We start from the raw sequence: 18129 nt of genomic DNA on the forward strand, positions 1-18129 counted from the left end.
ACAGTTTATAGCACTCTGTCTTACCCCTCCTAAAAATCAATAAATACTTTAACAATTAACCTGAGTGTAAAATCTTTCTTTTGTAAGCTTTCACTTTTCTCCTAAGGGCCAAACGCATTTCAACTACTTACTAGATATTTCCACCGAGATGTCCTATAAGCATTTCCAACTGAAAATGTCCTAAATAGAATTCTTCCCTCCGAAACCTAGTCTTCCTTTATTCTGCATGTCTGTTGTCTGAGATCGGAAGCTCAAGAATTATTGTCCGTGCCACCCTCTCCCTAACCCCACATCCAAGTAGTCACCAAGTTTTGTCTATCCTAGATCATAAATAGTTTGTGACTCTTTTTTCTTATTCCTTGGGTCAAACCTTTATTATCTCTTCCCTGAATTGGTCAAAAACATTCCAACAGATCTCTCTGCCTCTTCTCTTTTTTCTCTACAATCTTGTAGTCACCACCACAGTCTTATTTCTGAAACACAAATCTAACACTATCAGTCCCTTGCTTACAATCCTTTAATGGCTCTCCAATATTTTTAGGATAAAGTTCAAATTATTTTAGCATAGCTCAATAGGATCATTTCAATGTGGCTGTAGACAAATCTATCCCACACAGATCATCTAAAATATAGAAAAACTTACAGAGTTGCTCAGTGAGTACTATATTAGGTTTCTATTGGTATTGTAACAAATTATTACAAATTTATGGCTTCAAACAACACAGAGGAAAGGTAGAAAGATCCCTAGACTTTGTAGCTCTGGATTTATTTTTGTGTAGATGAATAACCTCTATCTGCTTACGTCATGATCCAATGGGTTTTCTGTAATTTGAAGACAACTGCAATTATAACTGATAAAAGCACTTCTTTTTTAAAAAACTTTTATTTATGTAAGTGTGTTTTTCCAGGACCCATCAGTTCCAAGTCAAGTAGTTGTTTCAATCTAGTTGTGGAGGGTGCAGCTCACAGTGGCCCATGTGGGGATCAAACTGGCAACCTTGTTGATAAGAGCACTGTGCTCTAACCAACTAAGCCAACCGGCCACCCCAAAAGCATTTCTATAATTAAAATAAAGAGGAAAACTTTTCTGATTCTAAGTTACAGTTCCCCAACTTTGTCATCCATTCCATAAATACACCAAAGTCTCTGTTCTTCTAAGCTCTGTTCACACTCTTTTCCCTAATGCCTCCTTACTTCTTTCTCTAGCAAACTCCTACTCATCCTTCAAAGCCCTGTTCAAATATTACACCCTCACAATTCTTTCCCAAGCTTTCCCTCAAACAGATTTATCATCATAGTTCCCATGTCATTTTATCTATGCTTCTATGATAGCACTTTGTACACTACATTGTATTTGTCTATTTTCTTGACTGTCTCCTCTACTGAACTGTGAGGAACATGTTAGCAACTGGAGGGTCAAAGCCATGTTTTGCATTTGTTTCCTTCAAAGCTGACATGACACTTAGTATATAGTACGTGCATAATAAATGTTTTTCTAATAAGTAAACACGAGACTGAAAAACAATATCCGTATGTTGCTAGCCTCTGGAGTCGATGACATTATAAGTAGCCTCACCACTATTGCTCAAGGCATTCTAGAATTTGTGTTTCTAGTTTGACCGTCAGTCCATTTGCCAGGCTTGCCCATGGTTGTGTTGGCAAGTGTTTGTTTGAGCAATGAGCTGATGGAAAATGTTGCTAAATATCATCCTCTCTTTCCTAAGTTAATCCCTGTCTTCTCTCCACTTCTGTTCTTTCATTTGTTTTTAATCGGTAAAAGAATAGTTGAGGAGTTAGGAGTTAGGGTATGGGTCTTAGTACTTGGATCATTTTAATCAAGATGGGAGTGGGGAGAATTTGAAGTCATGTTTGATTGAAAGTAGGGAAAATGTTGAGAAGCATAGTAAGTAATTTAGGGCAGAAATTGAGAATTAAGAATGAGAATCCCTCAGTCTCTCCTATCTTGAATCAGAATCTCTCATGGCCAAAAGCAATGTGGCTTCAGCAGACCTTGCCCTAACTCAGCCACAGTGTTGAGAGTCTGAATCCCAGCTCCACTTAGCCACCTAGTTGGATAGAAACAGCTTCTTCCTCTGAGAAAGAGGACTAGGAATTCCTGCCTGCCCAGTGCTTAGAATGTTGTGGCGCTCAAAGGGGATCAGCCTATGCGTAAGATTTGCTATAACACCCAACATAAAACTGAATCGTGTAGCTTTATTGTATGTAGGAGAAACACCATCAATGTTTAGTGAATAATTGAATGAATGAATGAGCCCCGTCTGCTAATTATCTTATTTAAATCAAAGACTAAATACAGGAACGACTTCATCTTTAGAGTTTATATAAAACCTCAGCAACACATATGACATCATCATTATGAAGAAAGCTCTTTTCCCCACTAAGCTGCTCATCCTTAGACTTTCTTCATCAGGACAGAACTTTTTATTCCATCATTTGTGATACGGCTTGAAATGCACCATGCCTGAGAAAGATAACATCGAGACTTGAATGACATTAAGGAGTACATGACTGTTTTCCTTTTTTAAAAGTATGTTTTAATAAGGACTAAGGGGAAAATTTGATTGGTTTTACATTTTAAAGAGTAATATAGTGTACTTTGTTATCTGCACTGCTAAAAGGGAGAATAATGTGTGATCTAGAAGCTAGCCACTTACCGCTCAGGTAGGCTATAAAAGCGTCCTTCTCCATGTCCTCCATCTTTCTACCCATGAAATTTTGGACCTCCTGCTTAATAATATTGTTTTGAAGTTAAAAATAAAAAGACAATATAAACACCTAAATTATCAATTTTATATATATATATATAGTGTACATATATCTATACCTACCTATATCTTTCTATATCTATCTATACCTATCTATCTATAGCTATATATATCTATATTTAGATATATATAGATATAGATATAGATATCTGACTTGGAAGACTATCAGAATAGATTACAGGGAATTCTATTAATTTATCCCCACATAACAAATGCCCACTAATCTGCCCTTGCTATGATCAAAATAGTCATCACAAACACCATAATGAAAAAAATCCACATGAAGAATCGGTCTATGACTTTTGCAACCTTCTTCCATTCGCTCCCCTTGGAATTGGTGGCCTTGTGGTCTTTGAGGCATTTGGCAATGTATTCGATATTCCTTGTCAACACTTTGTACCGTGCACAGTAACTGTCAGCATCCCGTGAGTTCTCACCCTGGCACCCCAAGTCATTCTTTAAGAGTTTGTTCATTTCCTTCTTTCTGGGAAGGTCTTTGTTCCTGGCTGTTTTCAGATTGGTCTCTGGAAGTTTGCCATAAACCTTGGTGAGGTGGTCCCGCTCCGTGTCGTGGCGGGGGCTAAGGCAGCTCTCCCCCACATCATAGACAAACAAGATCCTGGACATGTATTTCAGGATGACCACGCGGGCCCAGTGTGGCACTGGCCGGGCCTCAGCTCCGCAGAAGTGGATATTCATCACCATAATGGTCAAGGCAGTGGAGGCTGTGATCAAGGCCATCGTGGCTATGTAGTATTTGCCTGGAAAAGAAGAACAACCAAGTTAGCTTAAAAGTGGCCTCATGTGTGGCTCAAGAAACAAACGCTTATTCTAAAGAAACTGTACACACTAACAGTTACTAGTATAGACTGTCGAATCAAACTTCCTGGGTTCAAGTCCCGACTCTGCCACTTACTAGACTTGTGTCCTGAAATAAGTTATAAAATCCTGCAAAGCCTCAGCTTCTTTAACTCATAGGAATAGAGTGAGGCTTAATTGATACATGTGAAGTTGTGAGCACTGTCCCTTGCACTGAGTTAAAAGGTTTATTTAGGTTTGCTGAGAACATGATGTGAAAAACTTCTGCTTTCTGAAAGCAAACAATTAACAATCTGGGCCAGCTCTCACAATTGTCTTTGGACCTCATTAATGTGAAAGCTCAAAAAGGAGACACTGTGACACTATTAGTCTTTAACATGTGATTCCATGAAGCAAACATCCATGAATAAGAAAAACTAAAGAAGAAAACAATGAAGATAAGGGCACAAATTTATGAAATATAGAACAAAAAACTAAGAAGATGAACAAAACCAAAGGCAAGCTATTTGAAAAGAGTAATAAAATTGATAAACCTTTAATAAGGCTGCTCGTGGAACAGAAGTAGGGTGGTGGGGAAAGAGAGAGAGGATATTAAAAAAAATAACAAAACAAACATTTAGAAAACAATACAATAATATAAATAGCTGAATGACAATACACTTGAAAAACCTAGATAAAATTTCTAGAAATATATGTCAAATTTATGAACACGAATTTGTGTGAAAACAAAGAACACTTGAATAGAAATGGGAATTAATAAAATACCTCTACTGTGCACCCTCCAAAAATGCTCTAGGGCCAAAAGATTTTATAGGTGTGTTTTACCAAACTTTTAAAGAACAGATAAATCATATTTTATGCAAGTTGTTCCAGAAATAGAAAAAGAGGGAAAACTGTCTCACTAATTTTATAAAGTCATTTTATCCTTGATTCCAAAAGTAACAAGACAGCCCATTGCAGTTACAGACGTATTTGAGAAAATTCTAAAAAATTATTAGCCAACTAAATCCAATGGAGTCTTAAAATTATAACTTATCATGATAAAGGAGAGTTTAGTTCAACATCAGAAAACCTAATTCATCTTTTTTTATGGCAGGTTAGTATTCCATTGTGTATATATATCAGATCTTCTTTATCCATTCATCTATCGAAGGACAGACAGTTATTTCTATGTCTTGGCCACCATAAATAAAGCTGCAATGAGCATTGGAGCACATATATCTTTACGGATAAATATTCTCAGATTTTTGGGTAGATACCCAGGAGAGGAATGGTTGGGTCATATGGTAATTCTAGTCTTAATTTTTTGAGGAACCTCCATACTGCCTTCCATTATTGCTGCAACAACCTGCAGTTCCACTAACAGTGTATGAGGGTTCCTTTTTCTCCACAGCCTCTCCAACACTTATTATTTGTTTTATTGATGATAGTCATTTGGAACAACATGGATGGATCTTGAGATTAATATGCTAAGTGAAATAAGTTAGACAGAAAAAGTTGAGAACCATATGATTTCACTGATATGTGGGATATAAAACTGAAAGCAACAAAGGAACAAGACGAACATAGAAACAAAAACTGATAGACACAGACAATAGTTTAGTGGTTACCAGAGGGTAAGGGTGGAGGGGGGTGGTAGATGAGGGTAAAGGGGATCAAATATATGGTGATGGAAGGAGAACTGACTCTGGATGGTGAACACGCAATGTGATATATAGATGATGTAATACAGAATTGTACACCTGAAACCTGTGTAACTACTAACAGTTGTCACCCCAATAAACTTTAATTTAAAAAAAATGAAGAAGGAAAATGATAAATTAATTAATTTTAAAAAAAGAAGAAAATCTAACTGACTATTTATGGGGTAAAAGACAAAACTTACATGATTATCTTAACAGATGAAGACAATGTATTTGATATTGTTCATCATCTGCTTATTACTTGTTAAAAGCTCTAAGTAAACTAAAAATAAATGGGACCTTTTTTAATACGGTAAAAGCTGTGGGCCAGAAGCCTAGATTAAAAGCTACATTATGAAGAAAACTTCAACACATTTCTCTAAAACTGGAAGTACATTTCATAGGTGCTACAAATAACAAATTGTGATCGTTAATAAATATTCTCAAGATTTGTGTGTACCTTCCTTAAAAAATTATGTTTGATATTATCACAGAAACAGGACAAGTGATGCTGGCAAAATTCCTAAGACATGACCTAAGACATCTCTCTTCAGAAATTGATCCAGCTTGCTATTGAATGTCACTATTAAAGAAGAGAGAGGGATTTGCCAATTGATCCTGCCTCAAATAGGTTTATGATTAGATGTCCTCACTGTCAGTCATTTCTGCCACAGGAAAAGTAATAAAAATGCTGATACATCTCTTCCTCTTTACTAGTGGTGGTGGTGGTGGGGTGGGGGGGTGTAGAGAACTTTCTGTATCTATTTCTTTAAAAGGTGCATGTGTGTGTGTGTGTGTGTGTGTGTGTGTGTGTGTGTGTGTGTTTTCCTTGGAGAGACACACAAGAAAGAAATTTCCAAACAAAGAAACCAATGTATAACATCTGAATAGCAGTGAATACTGGATTCAGTAGAGGGTAAAATGGTACTACAATATCCCTTTGATAGTGGTCTCTAAGTCTTAGTGTTGTGAAATTTCTCCTCATTGCTTATTTTAAGAAACTACAAATTAGGTCTAGCTTCTGATTTGGGTAAGCATCTGTTACAACAGCACATCACTGAGATAGAGACGTGGCAGAAAGTAGGTATTGAAGGTGTTAGGAGGGATTTCAGAACAAGGAAGGTAAAGAAAACGGAAGGTAGGAATGGTAGTCTCAATCTACATTCCTACTCTTAAAGAGACATTTCATTATTGCATGTTTTCTTTCATTAAAGTGTATTGGGGTGACAATTTCATTATGGCAGATTTCTGAAAATGTGTTCTACTTTATAATCACTTCAGATTTCCAAATCTTGCCCAAGATTGCTAAATCAAACTTTTTGTGTGTAGGAACCTGCATTTGAACAAGCCCTCCCACACCTATTATACCAAGTAAAGGTTGAGAATTATTCTATTAAAGATAGATGGTAGACCGAAAAATCCAGCTCATCATTTCTATCATGTCTGTTATTTTTCCCAAGAAGAGACCCCTTTTGATGTGAAAAGATAAAAATAGTCACTGTTTACTTGGTACGTACCATATATGCCAGGTTCTGTGTTAAGCCATGACCCGTGAGGTATCAGTTACACATTTTACAGATGATGCAGCAGAGACTCAAAGACTATATAACTTGTCTAAGGTGGATCAAGGAATGAATGGTGAACTCAAGAGTTCAAATACAAATTGCTTCAACTTCAAAACCAAGGCCTTCACCTATAAGCCAGTGTTTTTTAGATTTGAACAGAAAGTGCACCAAAATCACCCAGAAGACTTGTTAAAACAGATGCCAGCCCTCACACCCAGAGTTTCTAATTCAGTAGGTCTAGGGTGGGCCCTGAGACTTTGTATTTCTAAAATGCTGTGGGTCTGGGAACCACACTTTGAAAACCACTGGCTCTAAACTATATTGCCTCTCACTCTTCTTTTGTGTCAACCTGGAGACCAAAAGACCAGTTTTATTTCCCAAAACCACATCTGTATTCAAAGATACAGAAGACACCAACTGAAGTATGTGACAGCCTGTGTTGAGTGTGAAGCTGACCTAATTGTTATGAGTTTAAAGGCATAGACATAACCTCAGTCACTACAAAGTTAGGCTTAAAGAATAAGACCCTTTAACTCACCTATCAGAGGCACATTTTCGGAGGCCGGCATGATCTCTGCCACCATGAGCTGAAATACAGTCATGGCCAATAGGATGGTTACTCCCAAGGAGACCTTTTCCCCAGAGGCTGCTGGTAGATAAAAACTCAAGGGAGCCAGAAAAGATATAAGGACGCATGGAATAAGGAGATTGACGATATAGAATGAGGACCTCCTCTTCAGAAGCAGAGTGAATGTCACATCTGGGTAAGGCTCAGAGCAGCAGCCATAGGAGATCACGTTCTTCACAGCAGGCATTCCATGGACCTCCCACTCCACATCTTCAATGAAGTCGGAGAGGTCACCACTGTCCAGGGCATTGAATATGTCCACCTGATTGCCATTGTAGGTCCAGGAACCAAAGGTCAAGTTACACTGCTGGTTATCAAAGGGGAAGTAGGTGACATCAACCACACAGGAGCTTTTGGTGATAGCTGGTGCATCCCAGGTGATCAACCCATCATAACGCAGGACCACATTTGTGTTCACAGGCCCAGAAGATTCATCATCAGCCCTGGAGGTTAGAGGAGGAAAATGAAGCAGCTTGCTAGAAGAGCTCACCAGCTTATTACTCCAGACAGCTCACCAACCTGTGCCCATCACTCTAGTGTCTTTGGCAATGGATCACCATTCTCCCTATCACCTTGGCTTGAAAATCTGGTATCAACCCTAATTTTCCCTTCTCGTCCATCTCCTGTCACTAATCAGGGCCAAGTTCTCTTGGATTCTTCCTTTAAAGCATCTCTGCTCTATGTCCTTTCCTCTCCGTTCCCAATGCCACTCTCTCCATACAGGTATGATGACAAAAGGTAAAGCTGTCAAAACTAAAATCTGACAGGGAGGCTCTGCTTACCTGATTTTATTAACTTTGGGCACAAAACCATTAACACTGCTTTTTGTTTCTGTTGGAAGAGTTGTACATGTTTATTGTAGAACATTTGGAAAACAGAAAAAAAATTATTCACCATAATCTACGAGATAATCATTTACTCTGGATAAATTTTCTTTTTGCTCTGTCAACATTTATGCCAAGCATTTTTGGGTGCAGAACTTCTATTTTCCTTTAGGGAATAACTCTGTCACCACTGCCATTGCAAGGCAGATGGACTGTTGACCAAGCCAGGATAGGAGTTATGACTTTCTGTCAAGCGGCACAGCCAAAGATAGACTCTATAGGAAGGGAGTTAGGGAATGTATACCCTGACCTCACTTTCTTTTCTCCCTCCAATTGTCCACTGTTGCTTCCCATTGGCCAAACCCAACCAGAATCCAGAGGTAAGGGAGCCCACTGTCTGAAAACATCACCCCAGCTACTCAGAAGTAGTTTAAAAACATGACTATTTATTCGCTCTCTCTGGTTTCTCTGATCACATCATTTTACAGCCCAAAATTTGCAATGATTTCTTTCCTATTGTCCGCCAAATACTTCCAAAGTTCCTTAGTTTAGTGTTCTAGGTGTTCCATAATCTACTTCCATTCAACTTTTGACCCTGATGTCTTCCATTTGTCTCCTTCACTCACACTCCACCAATCAAGGCGGAAACCCTAACACATCTTGTGAGTTTCTCTCTTACTCAAACTCTTTCTTCTAGCTAAAATATTCTGCATGTACAAATCTAATACATCCTTCAAGACCCACATCCTCTGAGCAGCCTTCCCTGCCTTTCCAGTCAGATGAACTTTCTGTCTTTGAAGAGCCATGGCACTCTATTTCTATATAATAAGAGATTTACATTTTTATGCAGTATTAGATGATTTTATGTCCATTTCTTATTAGACTATTCCTTGAGGTCAGAGACTGAGTTTTTAAATCCTAATTTACCCCCCAACACACTACAGAATGCCTTGCACAGAAGAGAGATTTAACAAAGAAGGGTAGGTAGGTAGGTAAGTGGGTTGGTTGAATAAATAAGGCTCATTCTCCTTTAGAAAGTGACATGATAACATAGAAATATCAGAGATTTTGGTTCAAAACCTGATTCAGGTTTTGTAACCTCAAGCAAAGTATATCTTTATCACTTACCTGTAAGAGTAGAGATGTCATACTTCAAGGTTTCTTTTTAATTTTTATATTAAGTAAATAACTATGTATATTAATTTCTTTCTACTATTGTAACAAATTTACATAAACCTAGTGTCTTAAAACTACAAATTTAACATTTTTATAGTTCTAGACGTCAAAAATGATGTAGGCAAAGTTGTGTTCCTTCCGGAGGCTCTAAAAAGGAGAATCTGTTCCCTTGCCTTTTCCAGACTTTAGAGGCTGCCTGCCTTCCTTGGAACAGGCTTCCTTCTTTCCTTCACTCTGACCTCTGCTTCCTTTGTGGCATCTCCTACTCTGACCCTTCTGCCCCTTTTATAAAAACTCTTGTGTTTATATGGGGCCCACCAGGATAATCCAGGATAATCTCATCTCAAATCCTTAATTTAATCACATCTGCAAAGTCCCTTTCGCCATGTAAAGTAACATAGTCACAGGTTTCAGGGATTAGGGTGTGGACACTTTGGGCGCCATTATTCCGTCTACCACACTATGTAAAGCCCACCTCTGCCTGACACACAACAACTGTCCGAAATATATTATTTTCTCCTCTTCCCCCTCTTTCTGTTTCTAACTCGGTCCCATGTTCTCAACTAGAGTATGAAAATATTAGAAGAACAAAATTTCAAAATGGAGGTCAAGAGAGCAGTATTCAATAATATGACCCTAAGAGAATATTTAAATTGTTTTACTTTCAGGCAGTCCCTCCTCCCTTTCTATATCTGATCAAAGACTGTACTGACTTTAGTTGTTTTGCACTTGAGTCCAGCCTTTTCCAGTGCAGGCTATTAAAATCCCATTCCCTGAAACTGGAGGAGTGGGCTGACACCAGAGAACAGTGAGAGTGGAGAGAACCGTGAGAGTCAGCGAGTTTTTTTTAGTCCCCAGAGAGTGCCTGGAACCTCAGCATAGCCTGTCTATTTACTAGTCCCACAATCCATTTCTTTTTCTATCCCCAAGGTCTCCATCTCTCAAGTATCCCCTTCCTTCTCTCCCATGTTGAAAGTTACCCTCTTTCCTTCCAAGGGTAACTTTCCTTCCTGCATTGTGATTTCTTTCCTCCCAAGTCTCCTTCAGGATGTCACCTCTCTTGGTCTCTCTGGCTCCTCTAGTCCCTGCCCAACTCTGTTCCCAAGTCTCTCTTGCCAACTTCCCTTCCCACCCTTCTTATCTCTTTCTGCACCCTGCTCTCAAGAGTAATCAATATCTGTTGCTGTTATTTTTACATCTTGGTTTTATTCTTGCCATTTGACTTCTTATCAACGTGTGCTCTTTCAAAGGTCATTCATAACTTGCAAATAGGCAAATCAAAAGATCCCATCTCTGTCCTCTCAATCATCTAGGCTACTTAAATGAAACTTAAAGCTAAATTCTAGATAAATCTTTCTGAATACAATAGGGCACCCAATTCTTCACTAGGTCTAAAATCCAAGTATTAAAACTTCCCATTAAAACCTAACCATTAGAACTCTCTTATAATAAATGCACATTTGGAATTTCTGTAATCCACTCTTTACCTTTTCTACAAATGTCAGGAATCCTTGCAACTTCTTATACTAACCATTGTATTGGCCATATACTTATACTAAACAACCTTACCAGAACTTTGAGTCCCAATTTATTTATTCCTTTACGGATTTGGTAATAAAGCCAGTATCTGCTTAAACCATTATATTCATGAAGAGTTCACTACCTCTTGGGAAAATTAATTGCTTAAGTTATTAATTATTATTTTTTTAAATTGCTTATCTTCTCTTGAACTTCTACTCATTGTCTTGGGTTTTGCCCTCTGGAGCATTTTTCACTCTTTTTTCTACCTTATTTTCTCTATGATTGCCTAGGATGGCCATCAAGTCTTCCTAGGAACTTCTCTCTTCCAAACTAAGAATCAACAAATACAACTTCTCCTCATTTGAAGCAGCTTCCAGGCCCATCACCATCCTGATCACTCCCTAACAAGCCTAACACCTGGATTCAGGCACCAATGATGAACCTAAATATTAAGCATCTTCCTGCCTAAACTATCTTTATCACACCTGACTGGATCACCGCCTGGATCACCCCTCTTTCTCTCCCCATTACCACTCAGGAAGCCCATTTTGTGGTCTACGATGTTCTGTGCCATCTTCTGAGAAGCAGTTATATTATATTTGGGATCAGAAGATTCTGTGGGTCCAGAGATTCAGCTAGAAGGACCAGGGTCAGGGAAATGGATAGGACTGGGGTCCCTCCTTTGCCCAATCTTTTAACTCTCTTCAGTTCTGTTTTCAGTTGGCTAAAAAAAGGCAAATGACGTCTGACCATAATTACATTTAGAGTTTTGTCTGAATAGTAAAATTCTGACATTTCTGAGTAGGAGAATGCAAAGGAGAAGAGAGGATCTGAAACAGAACTATCGGTGACAAGAGGGGAGGGAAGACTCAAGAGTCAAACCAGAGGAACAGAAAAATGTTGATTAATCAGTGTATTAAAGGCTTTGTGTGTGAAAGGATGGGGGACAGAACCCACACATTTCAAGGCCAATGATCTGGGGGGGAGGGAGAGAGAATGGGGACAGAATTTATCAAAGCCACAGAAGGTTTATGTGAACTCATGAGCACATAACTGGCTTCTCTGATAAGTGGGGCCTGGGGCAGGCTTAACTTAGGTTACCATGCACGCTTGCAAAGAAGCATTTCTGCAGGAGCTGGTCATTGCTTCAGCCAATTCAAGTGGGAAGGAGAGGAAAACCAACATTCTTTTGTTTTCCAGAAAGAATTGTTAGAACTTATACCGTGTGTCCCCGAAAATAAGACTGGATATTATATTAAGGTTTGCTCCAAAAGACGCATGAGGGCTTATATTCAGGGGATGTCATCCTGAAAAACCATGCTAGGGCTTATTTTCCGGTTAGGTCTTATTTTCGGGGAAACACAGTAGAATGCTGTTGCTGATCTATGTAAACTGTATTCTCCGGTTACTTTCCTGCACCCTGTGGGTGAGATGAGGTAATGGACATGTTTCCTTCTCGCCATGTGTGTGTTTGTGTGTATGTGTGTGTGTGTATGTGTTGTATGTGTATGTGAGATAGACAGACAGACAGAGAGAGCGCGAGAGCGAGAGAAAGAGAGAGAGAGAGAGAGAGAGAGAGAGAGAGGTGGTGAGCTGGAGTAATAAAGCACTACCACTTGGATGTTATCTTGCTAGAGAAAAGATATGGAAGAGTCTTCTGGCCACTCAGAGTGGGGATTGGTTAGCAGGATCAGTTTTATGATTCAAGAGGTCGTAATCCCTGGAGGAGCTCTTTGGGTAAGAAGTAAGACTAAAATCCAGGCGCCAGGATACCAGTGTTGCTTCCCGAAGGAAAACTCATTCCCACTAGAAGGCTGAGCTCTCACAAGAGCCCCTGTGAGCTGCCCCTCATTCACCTCATTCTGAGTCAGAGGAACATTTCCCAACCCACAGAAACTTGAGTTCCAGAATAAAAAGAGAGAGAAGCCCCTTTTGAAAACAGATGAAGCAACCGAGCCTGAATTGTGGCCAAGCCCTCTAGTTCCTTCTCAAAGTGTGGTCCATGAACCAGCTGCACTAACTCCTGGAGCTTACTGAAATGCAAAATGTCAAACTCTAACCCAGACCTACTGAATCAGAATCTATATTTTAACAACCTCCTCAGGTGATTTATGTGCACTTTATAGTTTGAGAAACATAAACCTTACTTACCCGTTTACTCAAGCCTCCTTGCTCTAGAACCAGGAAAACGCCACTGGTGATTTTAGAATCTAGTTCATCCTCCACTCCAAACAAAGTTCAAAATCCATAGGCCAGCTTCTAGCTGACCCATTCTGATTTAATCTTAGTAGTATCACTGTTATTGATACATGATTTTGGACAAGGGATCACCACTACTATGGGTTGAATTGTGTCTCCCCCAAATTCATACGTTGAAATCCTAGCCCCCAGCACCTCAGAATGTGATCTACTCGGAATAGAGTCATTACAGATATAATTAGTTAAGATGAAGTCACACTAGTGTAGGTGGGCGGTGGGCACTTAATCCAACACCTTATAAAAGGGAAAATGTGGACATAGGCAATACATAGAGAGAACACCATGTGAAAATGAAGGCAGAGCCTGGGGTGACACTTCTACAAGTCAAGGAGCAACAAAGATTGCCAGCAACCACCCGAAGCCGGAGGAGAGGCCTGGAACAGATTCTTTCTCACGGCCTTCAGAAGGAACCAACCTTGCCCAATACTTGATCTTGCGCTTCTAGCCTCCAGAACTGTGCGCCAGCCAACACATTCCTGTTGTTTAAGTGCCTCCGGTTTGTGGTACCTTGTTACAGCAGCCCTAGAACACTAATACAGCCTCTACAACAGTTTGTTCCCTGAAAGGGGAATGTTATCTCTAAGCTTTCATGTGCTGTTATTTTATCATCTACGATTTTAGTACCATAATTTTAAGGCCTAACAACATGAATTGGTACTGAATTTATGCATGCTTTAAATATTCCTTTTTCATCATGTTAAAATTCTGTTAAATCAATAGGTTCCTTCCTGAGAAACTACTGCCTTGCACTTACTTGTTATATAGGACAATATCTGGCCTCCACACCAGGTCGCTGGGGATCCTGATGGAGTCCAGCCCGTCATACTGGTCTCGATCCCACGTGAGATATGCATCATTCCAGATTTGGCGGATCCACAAATAGACAGTCAGAATTTGGTTTCTTTCATCCTGCACAATGAATCCAGATACAACTTTGTCCAGCAGACACCTCAACAGAATGCCCTCCATCTCTAGAACACGTGTTCTTCACAACAGGATTTCCAAGAGCACTAATCTATTTTCAGTACATAAGTAGGAGCTTTTTCAGTCCATCCCCTTGCTTGACTGCCTTAGTGTTTGGAATGTAAAGTGAACAAATATTTAAGTCGTCAGATCTTGGCATGGACCAACTGCCCAAATTGCCCCCAAAATTGATCAACTGGTGATTCACTTGAATGAAAAAGTGAGGAAATATTTCCAATGGACAGAAGAAAAGTTTTTCCAGTTTCATAATTTTGTGTAATTAAACACCTGTAAGCACTAAATAATGTATGGCATCTTAAAACACCACTTTTCTTTGTTTCTAATTCATATAAAATTCACATAACATGAAACTCACCATTTTAACCACTGTAAAGTATACGATTCAATGGTTTCTAGAATATTCACATCGTTGTACAACCCTCACCACTATCTAATTCCAGAACATTTTCATTACCCCAAAAAAGAAACCCTATGACCATAAAGCATTTCTTTGTCTTTCTCACTGCCCCCAGCAACCACTACTCTCCTTTCTGTCTCTATGGTTTTGCCTATTTTGGATATTTCATAGAATTGGAGTCATATACTATGTAACACCACCTTTCTTTAGATGATCTAAGACTATTACTGTTAATGGGCAAGATTAGGTAACATTTAGTGAAATTAACTTTGTAGAAAGCTTCTTTTCCCTGGTGTCTCCTTCTTCCACCAGCTTGCACCCAGGACTATCTGTTCTCATCCCCTCTCAAATTCACAGATAAAGCATCCCTTTGGAAAGCATTATTAGTTTCCTTCTAAGCAACATGCCAGTGAGTCACCACTGTATGACACTCACCATATCCTTAATCTGAGAAAGTGTAATCTGCAGCGTGACATTCAGGACTTTATCTGTATCTTCTACTGGACGAAGAGCATTGGAATAATCTTCAAAAAGGTCATTAAACAACTTCTGAGCATATTTTCCATCTGCTGTTTCAACAGCTGCTCAAAAAGAGACTTAGATCAACATTCAGTGTCGTGTATTTCAAGGAAAATAACAACAGACTGAGGACTAGAGTTGGGAGGATCCAGCATTAGCTAAGGACAACCTTTGGGTCGATGAGAATTATTTTTCTGGCATGCCCAACCGTGATCAGCACCAATCAGTAAGAAGTATGGAACACTTCCTTGCAGTTAGATTATTGGTGTGTTTCCTGGTCCACCCCACCTCCCACCGAAAAGTGCACCCACCAGCCTCTTACCCCTCAGTCTCGAGGCAGCAAAGTAAATCCAGTAAAAGGAGATGTAATAATGGGGCCAGTTCATCTTTTTCCTGAACCTCTATAAATTCCCAGCCAGGCAGCACAGTCTTCCAATTTCTTCTGTGAGTGGGAAGGGTCTAGGTACAAAGATCCCGCTCTGCTGCAGACTCCAGTAGCTGATGGAGCACTCAGGCTTGCACCGCACAGAGAGCCCCAGGTCCTGAGATCCAGACCCGCCCTCCCTCCCCTCTGGTAATCCGAGACTGGCAGCTCCAGCAGCTGAGATGCCAGGAGCCCCAGGTGGGTTAGGTCAGGCAGTGCTGCTCTGGGGGGGACCATCCCAGTTGAGGGTCTCTAGTCACCCTCAGCAGGAACATCCAGTCCAAACTTTTGGTGGGGAGAGAGGTAGGCGCTCAATACCCCTAAGATTCCACCTTAGTAGAATGGGTACTTTTTTACATCTGCAGCAAGCAGATTCAGCCTGAGCCCAGGGGCTAAAGGAAGCTGAGCAGACCCAGCCATGGGGCAGCCCTCTGGAAAGCCTATATGCACTTTGAGCAGCATTTGAACAAGGAAAGAGAAGAAGTTCCATGATCTCCAGAACAGATGGGCCTTTGGGTTTCTTCTCTGCCTTCAGTTGTCCCACTAGATACAGATCCTGCATAGTATGTGTGCGCCTGTGTGTGGGGTGTGTTGGAGGGGAGAAAAGCATTTCACTCCCTGTGGAAGCAGTAGCATGTGATTTGGACCCAGGTTGGACTGCCAGCCCAAACCCTTCCTAGCTCTATAACACTGAGCCTCCTGAATTAGACACTGGGAAAATAATATGCCCTCTCTCCCAGAGTTACTGGGATACTGTATGCAAAAGCACTTTGAAAATTGTAAAGCACTATGTAAATGTTAGTGATTTTCACCTCTGATTGGCTCTGCAGATCCAGAATTTCCATATTTACCAAGTCCATATTTACCAGGGTTTACTAGCTCTAAAAAAAAAAAAGAAAGAAAAAAAAAAAAGGTTCAAAGGCTACTAACTAAATCAGCAGGAGAATGAGTCATAAGTAGTGATGGTATTACCAAGGATGCTATCCCTTTGCTACCTCATACAATTTCTCATATGTGATCTAATTTTGTTCCCATAAAAGAATGTCAATTTTCAGTTGTCATAGATAGCCTGCCCTCCTCTCACCTGGGGAAATTGCCTTGGAAAACCAAATGAAGATCTTTCGGTCATCTGGAATCAGAGAAAGGAAATTGGATAGCGCTAGTTGGTCAGGTTACAGCTGGCTGATGAGTCACCCTGTCCTTCTTCAGGAATATATCCTCCAAGTGGAACAGACACTCAAGCTGTCAGCTAAATGTGTTTCTTAATTGCCTATGCCCTTCTGTTGATTGTGAAGACATTATTTTCCTGACGCCCTAGTCTGACTCACCCATCAAATGACACAATTCCTAGTGCCCACACTCAGGCCTCCTTCAACAAATCATCCACTCTGAAATCTCCGAGGCTGAAGGTTCTTTTGAAGTTGAATTGACATCTTCTTTCATGTGAGGAAACTAAGGCCCAGCGATGCCCAGTCTCTAGCTCTTCCTTAGTTCAACACCATACAAAAAAGAGAGACAGACAGACCGAGACCGACAGATAGACATAAAGACAGAGAGGGAGCCATAATATAGTGGCCTATAGCTTGCAGGACACCAATGGGAGAAGAAATCCATTAAATTCTCTATTTAGAGTTCAGTAAAGCTGAAAGCAGCTGGATAGGCTTTAGACTGATTTTCTAAAATATGGGCTCAGACAATGAAAATAATCTGAATAAACTTCAGCCATACAGAAATTTGGAACCTTCCAAGTGTACTCCATTTCCTGAGCACCCATTAATTTAGGATTGGTCCTATTTATTGGCATGTTAATTAAGGTTCACAGAGCTCTAAACTATTTCAGTTTGGAAGTTCATGATTCTCATGCCAGCAGCTACTTTTCCCAGGCTCATGGGTAGAAATTCTGACAGCATCTCACCACAGTTTTTGCAAAATCATCCCCTGAGGGAGTATACTCTGGCCAGAGAAAAGGGACCCACAATTCAAAATATTTCTAGAGAGCACAATAATCCTTTCAACATCTGCACCTTTTGAGAAGCAGGAGTCCCAAACCACAGTAAAACATTCCAGCCATTTCAGAGTTTCTGGGAGCCAAATCCTCCCCTATATACCAATGCTGAGGCACTTATCTATTGCCAAATACGATATTAGGGTATTAGAGACATTCCACAAGATATTCATATTTTTTTAAACACAATTTGTATCATGTAAGCAATACATGTCTACTATAGAAAGTATAGAAAATCAGGTAAAGAAAGGTCACCCAGAGGAATCCAACCAGGCAGAGATAGACAGGGTTCCCACAGCAGCCATCTTTCTTAAATGCTCATGTCCTTGAGATCTGGAAGGATACAGGCCATTAGCACAACTTTGTCTTGCTCCAAACAGATCCTGAGTACATAGAAGTGAGGATACTTCTAAATAGTCTTCCTGCTCTCCTGGGGTTGCATTGTAGTTCACACACAATCTGCCTTGAATGGTGTACCATCCTTTCCTGCCCCTCTCTCCTTCCCTCAGGGTCCCTGCTCAACCCTTTTTGGTTGAAGCT

General features: G+C 40.0%; 1 protein-coding gene across 1 annotated transcript; it reads right to left on the minus strand.

The window, feature by feature from the left end:
• Positions 1-454: 454 nt before the first annotated feature.
• CHRNA9 (cholinergic receptor nicotinic alpha 9 subunit) lies at positions 455-17821 on the minus strand. Its single transcript, XM_019751892.3, has 5 exons — positions 15483-17821; positions 15077-15222; positions 14015-14169; positions 7391-7923; positions 455-3547 (listed from the first exon to the last, which is right to left on the minus strand). Exons 1-5 carry the CDS (start codon positions 15544-15546, stop codon positions 3006-3008), a joined length of 1440 nt encoding a protein of 479 aa, XP_019607451.3. The 5' UTR covers positions 15547-17821; the 3' UTR covers positions 455-3005.
• Positions 17822-18129: the final 308 nt, after the last annotated feature.

This window comes from Rhinolophus sinicus, chromosome 1, assembly GCF_057876585.1.
Source record: "Rhinolophus sinicus isolate RSI-liver-muscle chromosome 1, RSI-T2T, whole genome shotgun sequence".
NCBI classification, from domain to species: domain Eukaryota; kingdom Metazoa; phylum Chordata; class Mammalia; order Chiroptera; family Rhinolophidae; genus Rhinolophus; species Rhinolophus sinicus.

Excerpts from the sequence above, each read along its gene's own strand:
- CHRNA9 (XM_019751892.3), bottom strand. The coding sequence starts at position 15,546 with ATGAACTGGCCCCATTATTACATCTCCTTTTACTGGATTTACTTTGCT. Across the intron at positions 14,170-15,076 it reads TTTCTCAGATTAAGGATATG|GATGAAAGAAACCAAATTCT; the intron begins GTGAGTGTCATA and ends TTCATTGTGCAG. Across the intron at positions 7,924-14,014 it reads GATATTGTCCTATATAACAA|GGCTGATGATGAATCTTCTG; the intron begins GTAAGTGCAAGG and ends TCTAACCTCCAG.